The sequence below is a fragment of the Salvelinus fontinalis genome, chromosome 12, assembly GCF_029448725.1.
Source record: "Salvelinus fontinalis isolate EN_2023a chromosome 12, ASM2944872v1, whole genome shotgun sequence".
Taxonomy (NCBI): Eukaryota; Metazoa; Chordata; class Actinopteri; order Salmoniformes; family Salmonidae; genus Salvelinus; species Salvelinus fontinalis.
Window position 1 is genome coordinate 57,703,259 of NC_074676.1, and position 19,183 is coordinate 57,722,441.

Here is a 19,183-nt window from a genome sequence, read left to right on the forward strand (position 1 = left end):
CCACCAGTCTCCACTCCACCAGTCTCCACTCCACCAGTCTCCACTCCACCAGTCTCCACTCCACCAGTCTCCACTCCACCAGTCTCCACTCCACCAGTCTCCACTCCACCAGTCTCCACTCCACCAGTCTCCACTCCACCAGTCTCCACTCCTCCCCACCAGTCTCCACTCCACACCACTCCACCAGTCTCCGCCCCACCAGTCTCCACTCCACTCCTCTCCGCCCCACCAGTCTCCTCTCCGCCCCACCAGTCTCATCTCCGCCCCACCAGTCTCATCTCCGCCCCACCAGTCTCATCTCCGCCCCACCAGTCTCATCTCCGCCCCACCAGTCTCATCTCCGCCCCACCAGTCTCCGCTCCGCCCCACCAGTCTCCGCTCCGCCCCACCAGTCTCCGCTCCGCCCCACCCCACCAGTCTCCGCTCCGCCCCACCCCACCAGTCTCCGCTCCGCCCCGCCCCACCAGTCTCCGCTCCGCCCCGCCCCACCAGTCTCCGCTCCGCCCCGCCCCACCAGTCTCCGCTCCGCCCCGCCCCACCAGTCTCCGCTCCGCCCCACCAGTCTCCTCTCCGCCCCACCAGTCTCCTCTCCGCCCCACCAGTCTCCTCTCCGCCCCACCAGTCTCCTCTCCGCCCCACCAGTCTCCGCTCCGCCCCACCCTACCAGTCTCCGCTCCGCCCCACCCTACCAGTCTCCGCTCCGCCCCACCCTACCAGTCTCCGCTCCGCCCCACCCTACCAGTCTCCGCTCCGCCCCACCAGTCTCCGCTCCGCCCCACCAGTCTCCTCTCCGCCCCACCAGTCTCCTCTCCGCCCCACCAGTCTCCTCTCCGCCCCACCAGTCTCCACTCCACCAGTCTCCACTCCACCAGTCTCCACTCCACCAGTCTCCACTCCACCAGTCTCCACTCCACCAGTCTCCACTCCACCAGTCTCCACTCCACCAGTCTCCACTCCACCAGTCTCCACTCCACCAGTCTCCACTCCACCAGTCTCCACTCCTCCCCACCAGTCTCCACTCCACACCACTCCACCAGTCTCCGCCCCACCAGTCTCCACTCCACTCCTCTCCGCCCCACCAGTCTCCTCTCCGCCCCACCAGTCTCATCTCCGCCCCACCAGTCTCATCTCCGCCCCACCAGTCTCATCTCCGCCCCACCAGTCTCATCTCCGCCCCACCAGTCTCCGCTCCGCCCCACCAGTCTCCGCTCCGCCCCACCAGTCTCCGCTCCGCCCCACCCCACCAGTCTCCGCTCCGCCCCGCCCCACCAGTCTCCGCTCCGCCCCGCCCCACCAGTCTCCGCTCCGCCCCGCCCCACCAGTCTCCGCTCCGCCCCGCCCCACCAGTCTCCGCTCCGCCCCACCAGTCTCCGCTCCGCCCCACCAGTCTCCTCTCCGCCCCACCAGTCTCCTCTCCGCCCCACCAGTCTCCTCTCCGCCCCACCAGTCTCCGCTCCGCCCCACCCTACCAGTCTCCGCTCCGCCCCACCCTACCAGTCTCCGCTCCGCCCCACCCTACCAGTCTCCGCTCCGCCCCACCCTACCAGTCTCCGCTCCGCCCCACCCTACCAGTCTCCGCTCCGCCCCACCCTACCAGTCTCCGCTCCGCCCCACCAGTCTCCTCTCCACTCCACCAGTCTCCACTCCACCAGTCTCCACTCCACCAGTCTCCACTCCACCAGTCTCCACTCCACCAGTCTCCACTCCTCCCCACCAGTCTCCACTCCACACCACTCCACCAGTCTCCGCCCCACCAGTCTCCACTCCACTCATCTCCGCCCCACCAGTCTCATCTCCGCCCCACCAGTCTCCGCTCCGCCCCACCAGTCTCCGCTCCGCCCCACCAGTCTCCGCTCCGCCCCACCAGTCTCCGCTCCGCCCCACCAGTCTCCGCTCCGCCCCACCAGTCTCCGCTCCGCCCCACCAGTCTCCGCCCCGCCCCACCAGTCTCCGCCCCGCCCCACCAGTCTCCGCTCCGCCCCGCCCCACCAGTCTCCGCTCCGCCCCACCAGTCTCCGCTCCGCCCCACCAGTCTCCGCTCCGCCCCACCAGTCTCCGCTCCGCCCCACCAGTCTCCGCTCCGCCCCACCAGTCTCCTCTCCGCCCCACCAGTCTCCTCTCCGCCCCACCAGTCTCCTCTCCGCCCCACCAGTCTCCTCTCCGCCCCACCAGTCTCCTCTCCGCCCCACCAGTCTCCTCTCCGCCCCACCAGTCTCCTCTCCGCCCCACCAGTCTCCGCTCCGCCCCACCAGTCTCCGCTCCGCCCCACCAGTCTCCGCTCCGCCCCACCAGTCTCCGCTCCGCCCCACCCTACCAGTCTCAGCTCCGCCCCACCCTACCAGTCTCCGCTCCGCCCCACCCTACCAGTCTCCGCTCCGCCCCACCCTACCAGTCTCCGCTCCGCCCCACCCTACCAGTCTCCGCTCCGCCCCACCCTACCAGTCTCCGCTCCGCCCCACCAGTCTCCGCTCCGCCCCACCAGTCTCCTCTCCGCCCCACCAGTCTCCTCTCCGCCCCACCAGTCTCCTCTCCGCCCCACCAGTCTCCTCTCCGCCCCACCAGTCTCCTCTCCGCCCCACCAGTCTCCTCTCCGCCCCACCAGTCTCCACTCCACCAGTCTCCACTCCACCAGTCTCCACTCCACCAGTCTCCACTCCACCAGTCTCCACTCCACCAGTCTCCACTCCACCAGTCTCCACTCCACCAGTCTCCACTCCACCAGTCTCCACTCCACCAGTCTCCACTCCACCAGTCTCCACTCCTCCCCACCAGTCTCCACTCCACACCACTCCACCAGTCTCCGCCCCACCAGTCTCCACTCCACTCCTCTCCGCCCCACCAGTCTCCTCTCCGCCCCACCAGTCTCATCTCCGCCCCACCAGTCTCATCTCCGCCCCACCAGTCTCATCTCCGCCCCACCAGTCTCATCTCCGCCCCACCAGTCTCCGCTCCGCCCCACCAGTCTCCGCTCCGCCCCACCAGTCTCCACTCCGCCCCACCAGTCTCCACTCCGCCCCACCAGTCTCCACTCCGCCCCACCCTACCAGTCTCCACTCCGCCCCACCCTACCAGTCTCCACTCCGCCCCACCCTACCAGTCTCCACTCCGCCCCACCCTACCAGTCTCCACTCCGCCCCACCCTACCAGTCTCCACTCCGCCCCACCCTACCAGTCTCCACTCCGCCCCACCCTACCAGTCTCCACTCCGCCCCACCAGTCTCCACTCCGCCCCACCAGTCTCCACTCCGCCCCACCAGTCTCCACTCCGCCCCACCAGTCTCCACTCCGCCCCACCAGTCTCCACTCCGCCCCACCAGTCTCCACTCCGCCCCACCAGTCTCCACTCCGCCCCACCAGTCTCCACTCCGCCCCACCAGTCTCCACTCCGCCCCACCAGTCTCCACTCCGCCCCACCAGTCTCCACTCCGCCCCACCAGTCTCCACTCCGCCCCACCAGTCTCCACTCCGCCCCACCAGTCTCCACTCCGCCCCACCAGTCTCCACTCCGCCCCACCAGTCTCCACTCCGCCCCACCAGTCTCCTCTCCGCCCCACCAGTCTCCTCTCCGCCCCACCAGTCTCCTCTCCGCCCCACCAGTCTCCTCTCCACACCTCTCCGCCCCACCAGTCTCCACTCCACACCTCTCCGTCCCACCAGTCTCCGCTCCGCCCCACCAGTCTCCTCTCCGCCCCACCAGTCTCCACTCCGCCCCACCAGTCTCCACTCCGCCCCACCAGTCTCCACTCCGCCCCACCAGTCTCCACTCCGCCCCACCAGTCTCCACTCCGCCCCACCAGTCTCCACTCCGCCCCACCAGTCTCCACTCCGCCCCACCAGTCTCCACTCCGCCCCACCAGTCTCCACTCCGCCCCACCAGTCTCCACTCCGCCCCACCAGTCTCCACTCCGCCCCACCAGTCTCCACTCCGCCCCACCAGTCTCCACTCCGCCCCACCAGTCTCCACTCCGCCCCACCAGTCTCCACTCCGCCCCACCAGTCTCCTCTCCACACCTCTCCGCCCCACCAGTCTCCTCTCCACACCTCTCCGCCCCACCAGTCTCCTCTCCACACCTCTCCGTCCCACCAGTCTCCGCTCCGCCCCACCAGTCTCCGCTCCGCCCCACCAGTCTCCTCTCCGCCCCACCAGTCTCCACTCCGCCCCACCAGTCTCCACTCCGCCCCACCAGTCTCCACTCCGCCCCACCAGTCTCCACTCCGCCCCACCAGTCTCCACTCCGCCCCACCAGTCTCCACTCCGCCCCACCAGTCTCCACTCCGCCCCAGTCTCCACTCCGCCCCACCAGTCTCCACTCCGCCCCACCAGTCTCCACTCCGCCCCACCAGTCTCCACTCCGCCCCACCAGTCTCCACTCCGCCCCACCAGTCTCCACTCCGCCCCACCAGTCTCCACTCCGCCCCACCAGTCTCCACTCCGCCCCGCCAGTCTCCTCTCCGCCCCGCCAGTCTCCTCTCCGCCCCACCAGTCTCCTCTCCGCCCCACCAGTCTCCTCTCCGCCCCACCAGTCTCCTCTCCACACCTCTCCGTCCCACCAGTCTCCGCTCCGCCCCACCAGTCTCCGCTCCGCCCCACCAGTCTCCTCTCCGCCCCACCAGTCTCCTCTCCACACCTCTCCGTCCCACCAGTCTCCGCTCCGCCCCACCAGTCTCCGCTCCGCCCCACCAGTCTCCTCTCCGCCCCACCAGTCTCCACTCCGCCCCACCAGTCTCCTCTCCACACCTCTCCGCCCCACCAGTCTCCTCTCCACACCTCTCCGCCCCACCAGTCTCCACTCCGCCCCACCAGTCTCCTCTCCGCCCCACCAGTCTCCTCTCCGCCCCACCAGTCTCCTCTCCGCCCCACCAGTCTCCTCTCCACACCTCTCCGCCCCACCAGTCTCCTCTCCGCCCCACCAGTCTCCGCTCCGCCCCACCAGTCTCCGCTCCGCCCCACCAGTCTCCTCTCCGCCCCACCAGTCTCCTCTCCGCCCCACCAGTCTCCTCTCCGCCCCACCAGTCTCCTCTCCGCCCCACCAGTCTCCTCTCCGTCCCACCAGTCTCCGCTCCGCCCCACCAGTCTCCTCTCCGCCCCACCAGTCACCTCTCCACCCCACCAGTCTCCGCTCCGCCCCACCCTACCAGTCTCCGCTCCGCCCCACCCTACCAGTCTCCGCTCCGCCCCACCCTACCAGTCTCCGCTCCGCCCCACCCTACCAGTCTCCACTCCGCCCCACCAGTCTCCACTCCGCCCCACCAGTCTCCACTCCGCCCCACCAGTCTCCACTCCGCCCCACCAGTCTCCACTCCGCCCCACCAGTCTCCACTCCGCCCCACCAGTCTCCACTCCGCCCCACCAGTCTCCACTCCGCCCCACCAGTCTCCACTCCGCCCCACCAGTCTCCACTCCGCCCCACCAGTCTCCACTCCGCCCCACCAGTGTCCACTCCGCCCCACCAGTCTCCACTCCGCCCCACCAGTCTCCACTCCGCCCCACCAGTCTCCACTCCGCCCCACCAGTCTCCACTCCGCCCCACCAGTCTCCTCTCCGCCCCACCAGTCTCCTCTCCGCCCCACCAGTCTCCTCTCCGCCCCACCAGTCTCCTCTCCGCCCCACCAGTCTCCTCTCCGCCCCACCAGTCTCCTCTCCGCCCCACCAGTCTCCTCTCCGCCCCACCAGTCTCCTCTCCACACCTCTCCGTCCCACCAGTCTCCGCTCCGCCCCACCAGTCTCCTCTCCGCCCCACCAGTCTCCTCTCCGCCCCACCAGTCTCCTCTCCGCCCCACCAGTCTCCTCTCCGCCCCACCAGTCTCCTCTCCGCCCCACCAGTCTCCTCTCCGCCCCACCAGTCTCCTCTCCGCACCACCAGTCTCCGCTCCGCCCCACCAGTCTCCTCTCCGCCCCACCAGTCTCCTCTCCGCCCCACCAGTCTCCTCTCCGCCCCACCAGTCTCCACTCCGCCCCACCAGTCTCCACTCCGCCCCACCAGTCTCCACTCCGCCCCACCAGTCTCCACTCCGCCCCACCAGTCTCCACTCCGCCCCACCAGTCTCCACTCCGCCCCACCAGTCTCCACTCCGCCCCACCAGTCTCCACTCCGCCCCACCAGTCTCCACTCCGCCCCACCAGTCTCCACTCCGCCCCACCAGTCTCCACTCCGCCCCACCAGTCTCCACTCCGCCCCACCAGTCTCCACTCCGCCCCACCAGTCTCCACTCCGCCCCACCAGTCTCCACTCCGCCCCACCAGTCTCCACTCCGCCCCACCAGTCTCCACTCCGCCCCACCAGTCTCCACTCCGCCCCACCAGTCTCCACTCCGCCCCACCAGTCTCCACTCCGCCCCGCCAGTCTCCTCTCCGCCCCGCCAGTCTCCTCTCCGCCCCACCAGTCTCCTCTCCGCCCCACCAGTCTCCTCTCCGCCCCACCAGTCTCCTCTCCACACCTCTCCGTCCCACCAGTCTCCGCTCCGCCCCACCAGTCTCCGCTCCGCCCCACCAGTCTCCTCTCCGCCCCACCAGTCTCCTCTCCACACCTCTCCGTCCCACCAGTCTCCGCTCCGCCCCACCAGTCTCCGCTCCGCCCCACCAGTCTCCTCTCCGCCCCACCAGTCTCCACTCCGCCCCACCAGTCTCCTCTCCACACCTCTCCGCCCCACCAGTCTCCTCTCCACACCTCTCCGCCCCACCAGTCTCCACTCCGCCCCACCAGTCTCCTCTCCGCCCCACCAGTCTCCTCTCCGCCCCACCAGTCTCCTCTCCGCCCCACCAGTCTCCTCTCCACACCTCTCCGCCCCACCAGTCTCCTCTCCGCCCCACCAGTCTCCGCTCCGCCCCACCAGTCTCCGCTCCGCCCCACCAGTCTCCTCTCCGCCCCACCAGTCTCCTCTCCGCCCCACCAGTCTCCTCTCCGCCCCACCAGTCTCCTCTCCGCCCCACCAGTCTCCTCTCCGTCCCACCAGTCTCCGCTCCGCCCCACCAGTCTCCTCTCCGCCCCACCAGTCACCTCTCCACCCCACCAGTCTCCGCTCCGCCCCACCCTACCAGTCTCCGCTCCGCCCCACCCTACCAGTCTCCGCTCCGCCCCACCCTACCAGTCTCCGCTCCGCCCTACCAGTCTCCGCTCCGCCCTACCAGTCTCCGCTCCGCCCTACCAGTCTCCACTCCGCCCCACCAGTCTCCACTCCGCCCCACCAGTCTCCACTCCGCCCCACCAGTCTCCACTCCGCCCCACCAGTCTCCACTCCGCCCCACCAGTCTCCACTCCGCCCCACCAGTCTCCACTCCGCCCCACCAGTCTCCACTCCGCCCCACCAGTGTCCACTCCGCCCCACCAGTCTCCACTCCGCCCCACCAGTCTCCACTCCGCCCCACCAGTCTCCACTCCGCCCCACCAGTCTCCACTCCGCCCCACCAGTCTCCACTCCGCCCCACCAGTCTCCACTCCGCCCCACCAGTCTCCACTCCGCCCCACCAGTCTCCACTCCGCCCCACCAGTCTCCACTCCGCCCCACCAGTCTCCTCTCCGCCCCACCAGTCTCCTCTCCGCCCCACCAGTCTCCTCTCCGCCCCACCAGTCTCCTCTCCGCCCCACCAGTCTCCTCTCCGCCCCACCAGTCTCCTCTCCACACCTCTCCGTCCCACCAGTCTCCGCTCCGCCCCACCAGTCTCCTCTCCGCCCCACCAGTCTCCTCTCCGCCCCACCAGTCTCCTCTCCGCCCCACCAGTCTCCTCTCCGCCCCACCAGTCTCCTCTCCGCCCCACCAGTCTCCTCTCCGCCCCACCAGTCTCCTCTCCGCCCCACCAGTCTCCTCTCCGCCCCACCAGTCTCCTCTCCGCACCACCAGTCTCCACTCCGCCCCACCAGTCTCCTCTCCGCCCCACCAGTCTCCTCTCCGCCCCACCAGTCTCCTCTCCGCCCCACCAGTCTCCACTCCGCCCCACCAGTCTCCACTCCGCCCCACCAGTCTCCACTCCGCCCCACCAGTCTCCACTCCGCCCCACCAGTCTCCACTCCGCCCCACCAGTCTCCACTCCGCCCCACCAGTCTCCACTCCGCCCCACCAGTCTCCACTCCGCCCCACCAGTCTCCACTCCGCCCCACCAGTCTCCACTCCGCCCCACCAGTCTCCACTCCGCCCCACCAGTCTCCACTCCGCCCCACCAGTCTCCACTCCGCCCCACCAGTCTCCACTCCGCCCCACCAGTCTCCACTCCGCCCCACCAGTCTCCACTCCGCCCCACCAGTCTCCACTCCGCCCCACCAGTCTCCACTCCGCCCCACCAGTCTCCACTCCGCCCCACCAGTCTCCACTCCGCCCCACCAGTCTCCACTCCGCCCCACCAGTCTCCACTCCGCCCCACCAGTCTCCACTCCGCCCCACCAGTCTCCACTCCGCCCCACCAGTCTCCACTCCGCCCCACCAGTCTCCACTCCGCCCCACCAGTCTCCACTCCGCCCCACCAGTCTCCACTCCGCCCCACCAGTCTCCACTCCGCCCCACCAGTCTCCACTCCGCCCCACCAGTCTCCACTCCGCCCCACCAGTCTCCACTCCGCCCCACCAGTCTCCACTCCGCCCCACCAGTCTCCACTCCGCCCCACCAGTCTCCACTCCGCCCCACCAGTCTCCTCTCCGCCCCACCAGTCTCCTCTCCGCCCCACCAGTCTCCTCTCCGCCCCACCAGTCTCCTCTCCGCCCCACCAGTCTCCTCTCCGCCCCACCAGTCTCCTCTCCGCCCCACCAGTCTCCTCTCCGCCCCACCAGTCTCCGCTCCGCCCCACCAGTCTCCTCTCCGCCCCACCAGTCTCCTCTCCGCCCCACCAGTCTCCTCTCCGCCCCACCAGTCTCCACTCCGCCCCACCAGTCTCCACTCCGCCCCACCAGTCTCCACTCCGCCCCACCAGTCTCCACTCCGCCCCACCAGTCTCCACTCCGCCCCACCAGTCTCCACTCCGCCCCACCAGTCTCCACTCCGCCCCACCAGTCTCCACTCCGCCCCACCAGTCTCCACTCCGCCCCACCAGTCTCCACTCCGCCCCACCAGTCTCCACTCCGCCCCACCAGTCTCCACTCCGCCCCACCAGTCTCCACTCCGCCCCACCAGTCTCCACTCCGCCCCACCAGTCTCCACTCCGCCCCACCAGTCTCCACTCCGCCCCACCAGTCTCCACTCCGCCCCACCAGTCTCCACTCCGCCCCACCAGTCTCCACTCCGCCCCACCAGTCTCCACTCCGCCCCACCAGTCTCCACTCCGCCCCACCAGTCTCCACTCCGCCCCACCAGTCTCCACTCCGCCCCACCAGTCTCCACTCCGCCCCACCAGTCTCCACTCCGCCCCACCAGTCTCCACTCCGCCCCACCAGTCTCCACTCCGCCCCACCAGTCTCCACTCCGCCCCACCAGTCTCCACTCCGCCCCACCAGTCTCCACTCCGCCCCACCAGTCTCCACTCCGCCCCACCAGTCTCCACTCCGCCCCACCAGTCTCCACTCCGCCCCACCAGTCTCCACTCCGCCCCACCAGTCTCCACTCCGCCCCACCAGTCTCCACCCCACCCTACCAGTCTCCACTGTGGTCCTATGGACAGGCCTACTTACTCTCTGGCCGCTGAACAGTCTTATTGTTGGAGACGGGAGGCATCTTCAGATCAGGATCTATTCCTGTTAAGAGAGAAGAAGAAGAAGAAGAAGAAGAGTCAGACAGGAAACTCGAAACCAGCCAGTGGAAATGCTGTCATTGTAGATACTATCAGTAAACAGGATGGAGAAGTAACAGGAGTCAGCGAGACCTGTGTCTACAAGGCGCCAGCCATGATACAACAACTGACCATGTCTCAATCCCACTTTATGGGGCCAAGATGTGATACAACTTGGAAAGGGTACTACTTTGGGGATGTATTTTATGAGAAACTAAGTTAGTACAACCCAAGCCAGCTGCTTAACAGCACTAGACAGACAGACACACACACACAGAGACCGAGACACAGAGAGAGACACAGAGAGAGACACAGAGAGAGAGAGCGAGACACAGAGAGAGAGAGCGAGACACAGAGCGAGACACAGAGAGAGAGATCGAGACACAGAGAGAGAGAGCGAGACACAGAGAGAGAGATCGATACACAGAGCGAGACACAGAGAGAGAGACACAGAGACACAGAGCGAGACACAGAGAGAGAGAGCGAGACACAGAGAGAGAGATCGAGACACAGAGCGAGACACAGAGAGAGAGCGAGACACAGAGCGAGACACAGAGAGAGAGATCGAGACACAGAGCGAGACAGAGAGAGAGAGAGCGAGAAAGACATAAACACTAATCTCCTTGCCATCTCTTATTTGACTCGTGCTTAAAATAAGCAGAGTTTACATTAATTGTCCGTTTCCTCGGAGCGAGCATATGACCAGTAGGCAGTGGGCCAGAGGAGGCAGCGTGTGTGTAATTACCTAGAGTAGGACTGTAAATAGCAGCAGCAGAACTGAAGACAAACAGTTTCATTGCCCTCAGTATAACCCTTCCATTAACTCAGCACTAGCGCCTGAGATAGAGAACCACGCCAAGGAACACGTGATTACCATTCAGAATGCTGTTGCGCCCCCCCCCCCCCCCACACACACCTCATTAAAGAGCGAGGACAGTGACCACAGACACGTATGTAGTAGACACACAGGGACCGTGACCACAGACACGTATGTAGTAGACACACAGGGACAGTGACCACAGACACGTATGTAGTAGACACACAGGGACCGTGACCACAGACACGTATGTAGTAGACACACAGGGACCGTGACCACAGACACGTATGTAGTAGACACACAGGGACAGTGACCACAGACACGTATGTAGTAGACACACGGGGACCGTGACCACAGACACGTATGTAGTAGACACACGGGGACCGTGACCACAGACACGTATGCAGTAGACACACGGGGACCGAGCCCACAGACACGTATGTAGTAGACACACAGGGACAGTGACCACAGACACGTATGTAGTAGACACACAGGGACCGTGACCACAGACACGTATGTAGTAGACACACAGGGACAGTGACCACAGACACGTATGTAGTAGACACACAGGGACCGTGACCACAGACACGTATGTAGTAGACACACAGGGACAGTGACCACAGACACGTATGTAGTAGACACACAGGGACAGTGACCACAGACACGTATGTAGTAGACACACAGGGACAGTGACCACAGACACGTATGTAGTAGACACACAGGGACCGTGACCACAGACACGTATGTAGTAGACACACAGGGACAGTGACCACAGACACGTATGTAGTAGACACACAGGGACCGTGACCACAGACACGTATGTAGTAGACACACAGGGACCGTGACCACAGACACGTATGTAGTAGACACACAGGGACAGTGACCACAGACACGTATGTAGTAGACACACGGGGACCGTGACCACAGACACGTATGTAGTAGACACACAGGGACAGTGACCACAGACACGTATGTAGTAGACACACAGGGACCGTGACCACAGACACGTATGTAGTAGACACACAGGGACAGTGACCACAGACACGTATGTAGTAGACACACAGGGACAGTGACCACAGACACGTATGTAGTAGACACACAGGGACCGTGACCACAGACACGTATGTAGTAGACACACAGGGACCGTGACCACAGACACGTATGTAGTAGACACACAGGGACAGTGACCACAGACACGTATGTAGTAGACACACGGGGACCGTGACCACAGACACGTATGTAGTAGACACACAGGGACAGTGACCACAGACACGTATGTAGTAGACACACAGGGACCGTGACCACAGACACGTATGTAGTAGACACACAGGGACAGTGACCACAGACACGTATGTAGTAGACACACAGGGACAGTGACCACAGACACGTATGTAGTAGACACACAGGGACAGTGACCACAGACACGTATGTAGTAGACACACAGGGACCGTGACCACAGACACGTATGTAGTAGACACACAGGGACAGTGACCACAGACACGTATGTAGTAGACACACAGGGACCGTGACCACAGACACGTATGTAGTAGACACACAGGGACAGTGACCACAGACACGTATGTAGTAGACACACGGGGACCGTGACCACAGACACGTATGTAGTAGACACACGGGGACCGTGACCACAGACACGTATGCAGTAGACACACGGGGACCGAGCCCACAGACACGTATGTAGTAGACACACAGGGACAGTGACCACAGACACGTATGTAGTAGACACACAGGGACCGTGACCACAGACACGTATGTAGTAGACACACAGGGACAGTGACCACAGACACGTATGTAGTAGACACACAGGGACCGTGACCACAGACACGTATGTAGTAGACACACAGGGACAGTGACCACAGACACGTATGTAGTAGACACACAGGGACAGTGACCACAGACACGTATGCAGTAGACACACAGGGACAGTGACCACAGACACGTATGCAGTAGACACACAGGGACAGTGACCACAGACACGTATGTAGTAGACACACAGGGACAGTGACCACAGACACGTATGTAGTAGACACACAGGGACAGTGACCACAGACACGTATGTAGTAGACACACAGGGACAGTGACCACAGACACGTATGTAGTAGACACACAGGGACCGTGACCACAGACACGTATGTAGTAGACACACAGGGACAGTGACCACAGACACGTATGTAGTAGACACACAGGGACAGTGACCACAGACACGTATGTAGTAGACACACAGGGACAGTGACCACAGACACGTATGTAGTAGACACACAGGGACCGTGACCACAGACACGTATGTAGTAGACACACAGGGACAGTGACCACAGACACGTATGTAGTAGACACACAGGGACCGTGACCACAGACACGTATGTAGTAGACACACAGGGACAGTGACCACAGACACGTATGTAGTAGACACACGGGGACCGTGACCACAGACACGTATGTAGTAGACACACGGGGACCGTGACCACAGACACGTATGCAGTAGACACACGGGGACCGAGCCCACAGACACGTATGTAGTAGACACACAGGGACAGTGACCACAGACACGTATGTAGTAGACACACAGGGACCGTGACCACAGACACGTATGTAGTAGACACACAGGGACAGTGACCACAGACACGTATGTAGTAGACACACAGGGACCGTGACCACAGACACGTATGTAGTAGACACACAGGGACAGTGACCACAGACACGTATGTAGTAGACACACAGGGACAGTGACCACAGACACGTATGCAGTAGACACACAGGGACAGTGACCACAGACACGTATGCAGTAGACACACAGGGACAGTGACCACAGACACGTATGTAGTAGACACACAGGGACAGTGACCACAGACACGTATGTAGTAGACACACAGGGACAGTGACCACAGACACGTATGTAGTAGATACACAGGGACCGTGACCACAGACACGTATGTAGTAGACACACAGGGACCGTGACCACAGACACGTATGTAGTAGACACACAGGGACAGTGACCACAGACACGTATGTAGTAGACACACAGGGACCGAGCCCACAGACACGTATGTAGTAGACACACAGGGACCGTGACCACAGACACGTATGTAGTAGACACACAGGGACAGTGACCACAGACACGTATGTAGTAGACACACAGGGACAGTGACCACAGACACGTATGTAGTAGACACACAGGGACAGTGACCACAGACACGTATGTAGTAGACACACAGGGACCGAGCCCACAGACACGTATGTAGTAGACACACAGGGACCGTGACCACAGACACGTATGTAGTAGACACACAGGGACAGTGACCACAGACACGTATGTAGTAGACACACAGGGACAGTGACCACAGACACGTATGTAGTAGACACACAGGGACAGTGACCACAGACACGTATGTAGTAGACACACAGGGACCGAGCCCACAGACACGTATGTAGTAGACACACAGGGACCGAGCCCACAGACACGTATGTAGTAGACACACAGGGACCGAGCCCACAGACACGTATGTAGTAGACACACAGGGACCGAGCCCACAGACACGTATGTAGTAGACACACAGGGACCGAGCCCACAGACACGTATGTAGTAGACACACAGGAACCGAGCCCACAGACACGTATGTAGTAGACACACAGGGACCGAGCCCACAGACACGTATGTAGTAGACACACAGGGACCGTGACCACAGACACGTATGTAGTAGACACACAGGGACAGTGACCACAGACACGTATGTAGTAGACACACAGGGACAGTGACCACAGACACGTATGTAGTAGACACACAGGGACAGTGCCCACAGACACGTATGTAGTAGACACACAGGGACCGAGCCCACAGACACGTATGTAGTAGACACACAGGGACCGTGACCACAGACACGTATGTAGTAGACACACAGGGACCGAGCCCACAGACACGTATGCAGTAGACACACAGGGACAGTGACCACAGACACGTATGTAGTAGACACACAGGGACCGTGACCACAGACACGTATGTAGTAGACACACAGGGACAGTGACCACAGACACGTATGTAGTAGACACACAGGGACCGTGACCACAGACACGTATGTAGTAGACACACAGGGACCGTGACCACAGACACGTATGTAGTAGACACACAGGGACAGTGACCACAGACACGTATGTAGTAGACACACAGGGACAGTGACCACAGACACGTATGTAGTAGACACACAGGGACCGTGACCACAGACACGTATGTAGTAGACACACAGGGACCGTGACCACAGACACGTATGTAGTAGACACACAGGGACAGTGACCACAGACACGTATGTAGTAGACACACAGGGACAGTGACCACAGACACGTATGTAGTAGACACACAGGGACCGAGCCCACAGACACGTATGTAGTAGACACACAGGGACCGTGACCACAGACACGTATGTAGTAGACACACAGGGACAGTGACCACAGACACGTATGTAGTAGACACACAGGGACCGTGACCACAGACACGTATGTAGTAGACACACAGGGACAGTGACCACAGACACGTATGTAGTAGACACACGGGGACCGTGACCACAGACACCAATGTAGTAGACACACGGGGACCGTGACCACAGACACGTATGTAGTAGACACACGGGGACCGTGACCACAGACACGTATGTAGTAGACACACGGGGACCGTGACCACAGACACGTATGTAGTAGACACACAGGGACCGTGACCACAGACACGTATGTAGTAGACACACGGGGACCGTGACCACAGACACGTATGTAGTAGACACACGGGGACCGTGACCACAGACACGTATGTAGTAGACACACGGGGACCGTGACCACAGACACGTATGTAGTAGACACACGGGGACAGTGACCACAGACACGTATGTAGTAGACACACAGGGACAGTGACCACAGACACGTATGTAGTAGACACACAGGGACAGTGACCACAGACACGTATGTACTAGACACACAGGGACAGTGACCACAGACACGTATGTAGTAGACACACAGGGACCGTGACCACAGACACGTATGTAGTAGACACACAGGGACCGAGCCCACAGACACGTATGCAGTAGACACACAGGGACAGTGACCACAGACACGTATGCAGTAGACACACAGGGACAGTGACCACAGACACGTATGTAGTACACACACAGGGACCGTGACCACAGACACGTATGTAGTAGACACACAGGGACAGTGACCACAGACACGTATGTAGTAGACACACAGGGACCGTGAACACAGACACGTATGTAGTAGACACACAGGGACAGTGACCACAGACACGTATGCAGTAGACACACAGGGACAGTGACCACAGACACGTATGCAGTAGACACACAGGGACAGTGACCACAGACACATATGTAGCAGACACACAGGGACCGTGACCACAGACACGTATGTAGTAGACACACAGGGACAGTGACCACAGACACGTATGTAGTAGACACACAGGGACAGTGACCACAGACACGTATGTAGTAGATACACAGGGACCGTGACCACAGACACGTATGTAGTAGACACACAGGGACCGTGACCACAGACACGTATGTAGTAGACACACAGGGACCGTGACCACAGACACGTATGTAGTAGACACACGGGGACCGTGACCACAGACACGTATGTAGTAGACACACGGGGACCGTGACCACAGACACGTATGTAGTAGACACACGGGGACCGTGACCACAGACACGTATGTAGTAGACACACGGGGACAGTGACCACAGACACGTATGTAGTAGACACACAGGGACAGTGACCACAGACACGTATGTAGTAGACACACAGGGACAGTGACCACAGACACGTATGTACTAGACACACAGGGACAGTGACCACAGACACGTATGTAGTAGACACACAGGGACCGTGACCACAGACACGTATGTAGTAGACACACAGGGACCGAGCCCACAGACACGTATGCAGTAGACACACAGGGACAGTGACCACAGACACGTATGCAGTAGACACACAGGGACAGTGACCACAGACACGTATGTAGTACACACACAGGGACCGTGACCACAGACACGTATGTAGTAGACACACAGGGACAGTGACCACAGACACGTATGTAGTAGACACACAGGGACCGTGAACACAGACACGTATGTAGTAGACACACAGGGACAGTGACCACAGACACGTATGCAGTAGACACACAGGGACAGTGACCACAGACACGTATGCAGTAGACACACAGGGACAGTGACCACAGACACATATGTAGCAGACACACAGGGACCGTGACCACAGACACGTATGTAGTAGACACACAGGGACAGTGACCACAGACACGTATGTAGTAGACACACAGGGACAGTGACCACAGACACGTATGTAGTAGATACACAGGGACAGTGACCACAGACACGTATGTAGTAGACACACAGGGACCGTGACCACAGACACGTATGTAGTAGACACACAGGGACAGAAAAGCTCCTTCACTCTAAATGCAGTAGTGACAGAAAGTCTTACGTTTGTGACATATTTTCCTCCTCTTGAAGTTGAGCACTGTGAAGTTGTTGGAATGGATGGTGAGGTTGAGTTGTACCGTCAGAACCGCTTCCCCGTCCACCTTTCCTGAGCAGAACAGGTCCACTCTGAACACTACACACACAGAGAAACAGAGAGAGAGACACAACGAGAGAGAGAGACACAACGAGAGAGAGAGACACAACGAGAGAGAGAGACACAACGAGAGAGAGAGACACAACGAGAGAGAGAGACAACGAGAGAGAGAGACACAACGAGAGAGAGAGACACAACGAGAGAGAGAGACACAACGAGAGAGAGAGACAACGAGAGAGAGAGACACAACGAGAGAGAGAGACACAACGAGAGAGAGAGACACAACGAGAGAGAGAGACACAACGAGAGAGAGAGACACAACGAGAGAGAGAGACACAACGAGAGAGAGAGACACAACGAGAGAGAGAGACACAACGAGAGAGAGAGACACAACGAGAGAGAGAGACACAACGAGAGAGAGAGACACAACGAGAGAGAGAGACACAACGAGAGAGAGAGACACAACGAGAGAGAGAGACACAACGAGAGAGAGACACACAACGAGAGAGAGACACACACCGAGAGAGAGACACACACCGAGAGAGAGACACACACCGAGAGAGAGACACAACGAGAGAGAGAGACAACGAGAGAGAGAGACAACGAGAGAGAGAGACAACGAGAGAGAGAGACACAGCGAGAGAGAGAGACACAACGAGAGAGAGAGACACAACGAGAGAGAGAGACACAACGAGAGAGAGACACAACGAGAGAGAGAGACACAACGAGAGAGAGAGACACAACGAGAGAGAGAGACACAACGAGAGAGAGAGACACAACGAGAGAGAGAGACACAACGAGAGAGAGAGACACAACGAGAGAGAGAGACACAACGAGAGAGAGAGACACAACGAGAGAGAGAGACACAACGAGAGAGAGAGACACAACGAGAGAGAGAGACACAACGAGAGAGAGAGACACAACGAGAGAGAGAGACACAACGAGAGAGAGAGACACAACGAGAGAGAGAGACACAACGAGAGAGAGAGACACAACGAGAGAGAGAGACACAACGAGAGAGAGAGACACAACGAGAGAGAGAGACACAACGAGAGAGAGACACACCGAGAGAGACACACACCGAGAGAGACACACACCGAGAGAGAGACACACACCGAGAGAGAGACACACACCGAGAGAGAGACACAACGAGAGAAGGGGGGGACAGAAAGTACCACCAATATTAATCTCTTTATTTATCTTCCCCTACTATAGCTGATTGCACATTTCTACACAGTACCTTTAGAAAGTATTCATACCCCTTGACTTATTCCACATTGTTGTTAGAGCCTGAATTCAAAGTGGATTAAATGTTCACTCCCACACATCTACACACAATTCCCCATAACGACAAAGTGAAAACATGTTTTAAGACATTTTTTGCAAATGTATTGAAAAATAAATACAAAAATATCAAATTTACATAAGTATTCACACCCCTGAGTCAATACTTTGCAAGTCTATAAGAGCTTTCCACACAAGGATTGTGCCCAATTGAACATCATTCTTTTCAACATTCTTCAAACTCTGTCAAATTGGTTGTTGATCATTGCCAGACAAACATTTTCAGGTCTTGCCATAGACTCAAAAGTATATTTTAGTCAAAATTGTAACTCAGGAACAGTCACTGTCTCCTTGGGAAGCAACTCCAGTGTAGATTTTGGCCTTGTGTTTTAGGTTATTGTCCTGCTGAAAGGTGAATTCATCTCCCAGTGTCTGGTGGAAAGCAGACTGACCCAGGTTTTCCTCTAGGATTTGGCCTTGTGTTTTAGGTTATTGTCCGGCTGAAAGGTGAATTCATCTCCCAGTGTCTGGTGGAAAGCAGACTGACCCAGGTTTTCCTCTAGGATTTGGCCTTGTGTTTTAGGTTATTGTCCGGCTGAAAGGTGAATTCATCTCCCAGTGTCTGGTGGAAAACAGACTGAACCAGGTTTTCCTCTAGGATTTGGCCTTGTGTTTTAGGTTATTGTCCTGTTGAAAGGTGAATTCATCTCCCAGTGTCTGGTGGAAAGCAGACTGAACCAGGTTTTCCTCTAGGGTTTGGCCTTGTGTTTTAGGTTATTGTCCGGCTG

The 19,183-nt window shown here is 60.0% G+C and overlaps 1 protein-coding gene across 2 annotated transcripts in view; it reads right to left on the reverse strand.

The window, feature by feature from the left end:
* Window positions 1-19,183, reverse strand: part of LOC129867631 (tyrosine-protein kinase RYK-like) — a 211,725-nt gene that overhangs the window by 116,623 nt on the left and 75,919 nt on the right. For both annotated transcript variants that reach the window (XM_055941157.1, XM_055941154.1), the window contains exons 4-5: window positions 17,019-17,150; window positions 9,594-9,656 (exon numbers count right to left, since the gene is read on the reverse strand). In XM_055941157.1, the coding sequence (XP_055797132.1) occupies window positions 9,594-9,656; window positions 17,019-17,150 (195 nt within the window). The remainder of the gene's footprint in view (window positions 1-9,593; window positions 9,657-17,018; window positions 17,151-19,183) is intronic.